Source organism: Wyeomyia smithii, chromosome 1, assembly GCF_029784165.1.
Source record: "Wyeomyia smithii strain HCP4-BCI-WySm-NY-G18 chromosome 1, ASM2978416v1, whole genome shotgun sequence".
NCBI lineage: Eukaryota > Metazoa > Arthropoda > Insecta > Diptera > Culicidae > Wyeomyia > Wyeomyia smithii.
The window spans coordinates 149800608-149810151 of NC_073694.1; the positions used below are offsets into that span (position 1 = coordinate 149800608).

A 9544-nucleotide genomic window follows, 5' to 3' on the forward strand; every position below is an offset into this window, starting at 1 on the left:
AATGAACGGTTTTTTCATGACTTTTTTGACTTTTTAAATGGTCAAAGACGACCTTAACAGTAGAAATGGCCACCAATGAACTAGTTTTAGTTCCAAGTCGTTTGAGGTGTCGCTTGATGAATTTGGGCTGACGACCTAGATACTTGATATTACCACCAGAACCAAAACACCTTCCTTTTGGAAGATGTTGAGCTTAAATTGGTTAAAATAAATCAAGCAAACTACAAAAGTAAAACGAGCTCAAATCAAACATAGCTTCAAAATAAAATTATAAAATTATTGTAGTCCTACGTCAACTATGCGGTCGTGTCTTGGTTACCACCCTCCTACTATTTTTTTTTGTCCCACCCTAACGCACATACGTCGTTTTTTTGATAGCGTGTAACTAACTGAATGTTGAATGAAAGCTGAATGAACAAATTTGTTTGTAAAACACAAATTTTTCGAGTCAGTTTCTTTAGATCTTTTTAAGTTTATATATATTTGAGCAGACTTTCTGAAAAAGGTAGATTTTTCGGGATTAGAAGCAGTAGCAATAATTTTACAATTTCAGTGTATGGACTTAATCACAATGAGTATTTTTCCACGTTCCTCGGTCAAGAAAAATTGAATCATTCTTCCACAAAAATCACTGATGACGTTACCGGTGCAACTACAAAATTGTCCTCAAATTTCAAAATAAAGCTAGCTTGGACCGTAAATCCAGAAAACGCAAGATTAATAATCGAAGTACGCTGACAGGATTATTACTGAAAGTTTAAGCAATTTATTATTTTACGTAAAGATAAACCAAAATCTTTTGTGACATAACACTGCCCAAGTAACATTTCAGATTTTAAAGCGGATTACAAGTAGAAAATAAGTTTTGTAAGAGTCTCCAAGAATATTATAAAACATAAATTGTTACTTGGGTGAATACAAAAAATGCTTGCGTTGAATATTTTTTCAAGTAAGGCGATACTTTCAAGTTATTACACTACCTGCTATTAAAAGATGATTTTTTCTCCGGGTTTAAATTGACAGCTTATTCTGGTTCATTTTGACACTCCCATAGCTCCGTATCCGTTTCTCCCTCCCAGACCAAGACTATGCTAAAACACCTAGGCTTGAAAAGTTAATAATTAAATTCTCATAATGCACGAAAATCGAGTTACCCATACCCGACCCGAACCCGAAGCCTTGGGTTTTAAATTACCCGTACCCGACCCGAACCCGTGAAATCTTTAATGGCGTTACCCGAAACCTGATCCGAACCTGTCTGGTACGGGTTTCGGGTAAAAATACCCGTATCCGACCATCTCTACTACGCTCCTCATTAGAGACAATCAACTACATTAGGGTACGAAGTTGAAGAAACACAAAATTATATAAGTTCATTGAAGCATTTTGCATTGAGGGTAGGTAAATGAGAAAGAAAAGGTTGGTAACTGGGGAAATTAGGTAGGCTGGAAAGCTCTGTAGTTGTGAGATGTTGATTTATTTCAACATTCCAATCGCTTGTATGAATCGTTCTAGTACTACAATAAATGTTTAACCCCAAACGATGGGTTCAATCCAGTCCAAAAAGGAAGCCACCCTGGTATATATGGCGGGCACAGTCGACCCGCATGTCTGTCCGAACGAGGTTATGCCAATGATGTAGAAAACGCAATGATTTTCCTGCTTAGTGATCTGCAATGGCCCTCCGGAGTCGCCCTGACAAGTATCCTTACCGCCTTTTACATTACCAACGCACATCTGACTCTGCATGACACCTTTCTTCAATTGTCGACTATTCTGATATCCTTGACTGCATACCTGGTTGTCGTATACATTCAGTGATACCTTCAGCAGCTCATCCGATTTGTCACCATCTGTTAAAGAGTGACGGTCCATTGAATAGGTTAAATATCTAATATAAAAACTACTTACGATCTTCTGTGAGACCAAAACCAGTAGCGATCGCCTGTTCGGCAACCACTTGTTCTCGATCGTAGAGGCATGCCGGACGGATGAAGTTTGTGAATTTCACGGAATCTACCAGCTTAACTAGCGCGATATCATTGTATAAACCTTGCATACGTTTGAAGTTGGGATGCCGTATGAATGATTCTATATCCACATCCTTTGGCTGAGCTCCATCATCTTGACGAACTAAGTTTTGATCACCGAGTCGCACAAAGGAAGGTAATTGGCCGTCCAGCTCTATGTAGCAATGGGCAGCAGTTAGTACGTAGCGATCACTGATCAGCGATCCTCCGCAATCGAACGAATTGGTGTTACCACGGCGCCAACCGATGGCTGCCATGTGCGGAAACTCGCCTGGTTTCGTAACATTTCCTCCGACGATCAACTTGACTATGTTGTCACACTTTGGCACTTCGAAGCTCACCACCGTCGGTGTTAGAGTCAATGTACTAATGGCTACCCGATTAAAGGATAACTTCCGGTATTCGTTGCATTCTAAAAGAGGCAAGCATTTGTTACATTATCTGGTGATTTGGAAATAGCAGCTCACTTTGAACCGCTTTACGGGCATTCGGGGTGGACATTATTCGCTGTTCACTGTTATCTTCAGTATCGTCAACTCGGATGCCGCCATCTCCTGGGCAGCACACGACCGCTTCCTGGGAGTTGTAGCTGCAGATGGTGATCCGCTGGTTAACTAGCTCATTTCTGCAGTGCGAATATCCACGACATATTCCTGGCTTTCCGTTATGTTTGCAAGCATCATACTCTGTGCGAAAATGAATTAGTCGTTAGTTAAATCGAAAACTGGAAATATGTTTACATATTTAAAACGATCATATACACTTCTACATTTTTTCTAGAATGATAGTTTCCAATATTTACCAATCAACGACAGTTTTTGAATTCCCCTTGAATTTATTAAATGAAACTACCAGCGCCGCTGGAAATGGGGATTATCGAGCATTTTTTTAAGCAATTCTCAGTACAGAGAGATTACATGTACATGGGAAAAGTAATTTCGAAGTTAGCGGTTAGCGTATAATATGCCAACCACGTTTAGCGTATAGTATTTATCGATTAGCGAAGTTATGTTTTCCGGTTAGCAGATTAGCGATTAGCAGCACTAAATTTTAAATTAATTACTTCTTTACAGCCAACAATAAAATATATGTTTTGATCCAACAACAATGTATTACTCCTTCGTAGAAACCATCTTTGCACTTTGGTATCGAGCATCACCTTTCAGAGCCGCATCACTTCCATGCAGCTGCAATATAAGAAACAGCCCATATATGCAAACTTGACCATACACCGTTAGCATAGCTTTTCTAGGTATTTGTTTTTTGATGTATTCGATAAACTGGCTACAATCTGGCGCTTAGATTAGCACGTAATATCACAGATTAGTTACGGTTTGCATTAAGTCTACTTCGCGTGAATGGCGTCGCGGCAAACAATGACTAAACTCGAACCGTTTAGTTGTAGATAGTGAAACGGTTCGCGATAATCGGTAGAGAATGATCACACGAAAATTGTACGATCGAGAATGGCGGTAATGAACGAGGAGAGAAAACGTCTTGCTCTCCAGAACGCCTGCGAGTAACTAAACTGTTGGCGAGACGTTCGACTACTTGAGATGATGCGACTATTGAGCGAATGATTATTTTATTGTTTCTGTTCAGCCGCCAATTCTACGCAGGATGATTTCTCCTAGTAGTTTGGGTATGCATAATAGCATTGTTATCAACCTGTATGAGTGCAACAGGTTTTCCCCGTTTTTTTATTATGATAATCTTATCATGTCTCCAACAAAGATATCAAAATTATATTGTTCCGAAAATGTTCCACAAATTAAATCTGATCTTACCGATGTCTTGGTATCGCAAGACTCCAAAGTAAAGTAAAAACTTCAGCATTGAAAATTCTGGTTCCTTCATAGTACTTCTATTTTCTGCAATTTAGTCTGTTCTTCAAAAGCTTTGAATGTTGTAGATATTTTTTTCAATTCTATGCATTCTTGATCCCACCCAAAATTGGTAAGGCTTATTCAAAACTTTTTCTTGCCATTAAGATCAATCGAATATGGGGTTCAATAAGAAAGGTGTTCCATATTAATCCTCTTCAAATTCTGCTTCACTTTTTAATTCTATCACTTTTTATTTCACACATCTGTGAGCAAATAGGTATTTCGATTTTCAATTGGACTCTACCTAAGCACTGAAGGAGACTATTGAGGATTATCGAAAGGTTTTTCTTTGAGGCAGACTTATAACAGGTAACTTAGAAATCGCTCTGAAGGATAACATGTTTTTTCTTCACAAGAAATTTTGCATATGACCAAAATCATTTCAAATCGCCTGGAAATACGCGAAAATTTAATCGACCATTTTTGATTTGAATGAAACTTTGCACACGTATTTGGCTTAGCAAACTGAGCATTTTTCACAGGTGGAGAGATTTTTAAACCCATGAGTTACATTCTAAAAGGGCGTATGCCTTCTGGCATAGGTTCGAAGCATTGTAGCCCAGAAACCGTTGGTTGTATAGAAAAACTGTCTGAGAATGAGTTGTAGGGAATTAAAAATGCACCAGAAAAAAAATATACACTGTACAAAAAAATTTTTTTTTGACCAAAAAAAATTAAAAATAAACATAAACAAAAAGAGTTGAATTTTTTTTTTTGAAGAAACTTGATAATATACGCAACTTTTAAAATAAGTCCAGGATGGAGAAATGAAAAATGATTTGTTTATGGTAGATTAATTTTTTTATAAAAATTCTAATTTAAACATTTTTAAAAATATTTGTATTCTGATGATTTTAAAAGATGCAGAGAGTTATTTTGAATCAAAAAGCTCTTGGTAGTAAACATTCTAAAGGCATCGGTTTTCGAGTTATTTCTAATTTAAGCTCGAAAAAATATTAATATTTCGGAAAATACACATTTTTCTTAATTTGTCCATGGTTCTCCAGCAAAAACCAAACGTTGATTGGAATGCTAGATCAAAAATATACAATTATATACAATTTGACAACAAAACGATTGGGCGAACGGTTCTCAAGAAAAGAGTTAAATGTTCTAAGAGATATAAATATATATAAGAATCAAATATTTATTTTCGAGTTCTATTATCTTAGGAACATATTTTTTTATGACATAGATACTTTACAGAACTAGTTTCACCTTATATTTTATATACATCATAAGTAAATGATTCGTCATCTTTTGAAAACAGCTTCGTTTGTATCTTATTTTCTGAAATCGGAACAAAAGAGTAATACTTTTGTGTGGCAGCTATTATTATAGATTTTTTGAAAATATTGCTCCATTCTGTTACTCCTTGTTCATATTCTTCATATGATACCCAACTAAATGACATTTTTAATGAATTTTTATTACTTTTCTGATTAGACCAATCATACAATTCTTTTGCGCTTGTAATGGGATGTTCATGTTCTTTAGCTAAACTTGCATTTCCTGTCATTCGTTTTAATATGCCACCAATTGCATCGCATGGGCCTTTACAATGAGAAGTCGCAAAAAATGCCACTTTGCATCGACGTTATATTTTGTTTTGAACTTGCAAAGTTTTTTCTATTTTTATGTTGTGAGGCAGCTCCATCAGACAAAAATATCGCTTTTTTCAACTGTATTGTTGTTTTCAAAAAACTTATTAATTTGGCAATGAACACCTGAACCGCAACAGTATCATGATGGAGTACTTCCGATAATATGATGAAGCTGATATTCTCAAGTGTTCCAGATTCTGAATAGTTAACAACGAAGGGATGAATGGTGGCTTGACTATCATTCCAATAACAACACGAATCACAAATTGATAAAGACGTATTAAAATGAGCTTGACTGTTCAATTTTTTTAATTTGGCAATAACGTTTTCGTTTAATTTGCGTAAGCTTGATGAGCACCGATGATCAGGAAAGGGTTTACAGCATTTGGGCTTGGTGTATTCCATTTTCACTTTATTCATCTTCACAAAATGCAAACTATTACTAACACATCTGGAGTAGTGCAATCGTATTTATATACGAAAACAGATATTATAGGTAACCCAGTAGTTATTAGTCGCGTACTTTACAAACAGTTACTATCAGTAAACTAGTAGGTAGTGTTGCACGACAAACATATTTTTTTATAAAACATTCGGCAAGGGGGAACGTGTAGGTAGGCTAAGGTTTAGCGCTTGAGTTATTTATCCAATCGTTTTGTTGTTAAAGAATGAATTGTATATTTTTGATCAAGCATTCCAATGAACGTATGGTTTTTGCTGGAGAATCATGGACAAATTAAGAAAAACGTGTATTTTATGAAATATTAATAATTTTTCGAGCTTAAATTAAAAATAACTCGAAAACCGATGCATTTAGAATGTTTACTACCAAGAGCTTTTCGATTCAAAATAACTCTCTGCATCTTTTAAAATCATCAGAATACAAATATTTTGAAAAATGTTTAAATTAGAATTTTTATAAAAAAATTAATCTACCATAAACAAATCATTTTTCATTTCTCCATCCTGGACTTTTTTTAAAAGTTGCGTATTAACGTCAAGTTTCTTAAAAAAAAATTAAAAAAAAAATCAACTCTTTTTTATTTTAAATTGAAATTTAATGTTTATTTTTAATTTTTTTTGGTTAAAAATTTTTTTTTTGTACAGTGTATATATTTTTTATGGTGCATTTTTAATTCCCTACAACTCATTCTCAGACAGTTTTTCTATACAACAAACGGTTTCTGGGCTACAATGCTTCGAATAAAACCTATGCCAAAAGGCATACGCCCTTTTAGAATGTAACTCATGGGTGTAAAAAATCTCTCCACCTGTGAAAAATGCTCAGTTTGCTAAGAAAAATACGTGTGCGAAGTTTCATTCGAATCAAAAATGGTCGATATTCGACCATAGGTCATTTCGCGCGATCTTGCTCATATGCTAAAAGTAAGGAAACATGGAAAAGTGCTCAAGGTCACCCCGGTTTATGGTACATACTTAGAAGTTTCCTCGAGACAATTTCGCCAGAAATTTAACGAAAAATATGAGTGCGCTGAAAACAGGGAAAAACTGAGAATGAGTATAAATATAAAAACTAATCCTCGTGGTATTTTTTTTTTCTTCATCTATAATTTATTTGACACGGCACAAATACAATTTAATGTTTCACGGCGCCAATTATATCTGGTAGCTTACTTTCTAAAGTATCTTAATAACTAAAAGCAAAATTTTTATCCTCGCTGCCGACTACGAGCTGAAACTAAATCTAACTTAAAGCTAGAATGTTTTGCATTAAAAGCACTGATTTGTTGTTTGATGGTTTTCCATCGCCATAGGTAAGCAGCATATTGAATATGTTCCGCTGCTGGGCCAAGATATTACGGACTGGCATATTGGGTTGTCTCCCTCGGGACCTGAGAGTATCGTGCGGGTCTAGTTGCTGTTTCCGGAACCGGAGTCTTAACGTGTTCTTGTCGTTTGGTTGGATGTAGGCGGAAGGGAATTGGAATAAACTGGGGCGTGGATGGATTTCAGGAAAACGTATATAAGGGACATGTAGGATAGGTCACGGCTCGCCAAGACATCACGAACAGGAACAGCCGGCTGCCTACTTTCGGCCTGCAGGGTAGCTATTAATTTAGACCTGGCGTCACGGTGTACAGGGCATGACCAAACCACATGCTCTATGTCGTGATAACCCTCACCACAGGCACAGATACCACTTTCCCCGAGCCCAACACGACGGAGATGCGCGTCAAATCTATAGTGATTGGACATAAGCCGGGACATCACGCAAATGAAATCCCGACCTACATCCAACCCCTTGATCGGAGAGCCTCAATGGAACTGAGACTATCCGTAAAGATGAAATAATGGTCCGTGAGCATTTTTTCGATAATCCCTAGGGTGTACTTAATTGCAGCCAATTCTGCGACGTAAACAGAAGCAGGATTATCGAGCTTATGGGAGACGGTTAAATTGTTATTGAAAATACCGAAGCCAGTGGACCCATCAAGAAGTGATCCGTCAGTGTAGAACATATTGTTGCAGTTCGATATTTATTGGAAAAAATTTTGGGGATCTGCTGCACGCGTAAATGATCCGGGATTCCACGAGTTTCTTCTATCATGGATGTATCGAAAAACACAGTAGAATCAGAAGTATTTGATAAGTCGACACGATTTGGAATATTCGAAGAAGGGTTAATATTTTGGGACATGTGATGGAAATACAATGTCATAAAACGGGTTTGAGAATTAAGTTCGATTAACCTTTCAAAATTTTCATCACGGGACGGTTCAAGACCTCACATTTGATAAGAATACGAGAAGACAGGCTCCAGAAGCGGTTTTTCAATGGTAGTACTCCAGCTAAGATCTCCAAACTCATCGTATGGGTCGATTGCATGCAACCCAAGGCGATACGCAAACAACGATATTGTATTCGCTCCAGTTTGATCAAATGTGTGTTTGCTGCGGAGCGGAAGCAGAAACACCCGTACTCAATAACAGACAGTATCGTTGTTTGGTGAAGCCTTATAAGGTCTCCTGGGTGGGCTCTCCACCATTGTCCGGTTATTGTACGAAGGAAATTCACTCTTTGTTGACATTTTTTCATCAGATACCTCACGTGACAACCTCAGGTGCCTTTAGAGTCGAACCAGACACCAAGATATTTGTGTACCAAAACCTGAGAAATCGTTTTTCCCATTATTTGTGTTTGAAGCTGAGCAGGTTCATGCTTCCTAGAAAAAACTACTATCTCAGTCTTCTCCGGAGAGAATTCGATACCTAGCTGTAAAGCCCAAGCAGACAAATTGTCCAAGGTATCTTGCAATGGTCCTTGCAAATCGGCAGCTTTGGCTCCTGTAACAGAGATTACACTGTCGTCTGCAAGTTGTCTTATCGTGCATGAATTTGCCAGACATTCGTCGATGTCATTTACATAAAAGTTGTAAAGAAGGGGGCTTAAACATGAGCCCTGGGGAAGACCCATGTAGCTAATGCGAGAAGTTGCCAAATCGCCGTGCGTAAAATGCATGTGCTTTTCGGACAACAAATTGTGCAAAAAATTGTTCAAAATTGGAGAAAATCCTTGTCGGTGAAGTTTACCCGAAAGAATGTCAATAGAAACGGAATCAAAAGCCCCCTTAATGTCCAAGAACGCAGACGCCATTTGTATTTTGCGAGCATACGCCAGCTGAATATCTGTTGAAAGCAACGCAAGACAATCATTCGTCCCTTTGGCACGGCGGAAGCCAAATTGAGTATCTGAAAGCAGACCATTTGATTCGACCCAATGGTCTAAACGACGGAGTATCATTTTTTCCATCAATTTCCGGATACAGGATAGCATTGCAATCGGCCTATAAGAGTTGTGATCAGAAGCTGGTTTCCCTGGTTTTTGGATGGCGATCACCTTCACTTGCCTCCAATCCTGCGGTACAATGTTTTGCTCCAGGAACTTATTGAACAAGTTCAACAAGCGCCTCTTGGCATTGCCGGGTAGATTCTTCAGCAAGTTGAATTTGATTCTATCTAACCCAGGCGCGTTATTGTTACAGGACAGGAGGGCAACTGAAAAT

General features: G+C 37.5%; 1 protein-coding gene across 3 annotated transcripts; it reads right to left on the minus strand.

The window, feature by feature from the left end:
• Nucleotides 1–1454: 1454 nt before the first annotated feature.
• On the minus strand, nt 1455–3562 carry LOC129718258 (serine protease snake-like). 3 transcript variants are annotated; one of them, XM_055668850.1, is made up of 4 exons: nt 3190–3562; nt 2498–2716; nt 1912–2442; nt 1455–1853 (listed from the first exon to the last, which is right to left on the minus strand). In XM_055668850.1, exons 1-4 carry the CDS (start codon nt 3269–3271, stop codon nt 1531–1533), a joined length of 1155 nt encoding a protein of 384 aa, XP_055524825.1. In that variant the 5' UTR covers nt 3272–3562; the 3' UTR covers nt 1455–1530. The 3 variants fall into 3 exon arrangements, with proteins under 3 accessions (XP_055524825.1, XP_055524827.1, XP_055524826.1); XM_055668852.1 differs by having other exon boundaries at nt 3094–3233; XM_055668851.1 differs by lacking the exon at nt 3190–3562 and adding an exon at nt 2833–3060.
• Between the last annotated feature and the right edge of the window lie 5982 nt (nt 3563–9544).

What these genes read in the sequence shown, in the direction of transcription:
- LOC129718258 (XM_055668850.1), bottom strand. Translation starts at nt 3,271, where the DNA reads ATGCTAACGGTGTATGGTCAAGTTTGCATATATGGGCTGTTTCTTATA. An exon ending in AAGTGATGCGGCTCTGAAAG is followed by an intron (nt 2,717 to 3,189) that starts GTGATGCTCGAT and finishes ATTTTCGCACAG; the next exon opens with AGTATGATGCTTGCAAACAT. An exon ending in TTTTGGTCTCACAGAAGATC is followed by an intron (nt 1,854 to 1,911) that starts GTAAGTAGTTTT and finishes ACTCTTTAACAG; the next exon opens with ATGGTGACAAATCGGATGAG.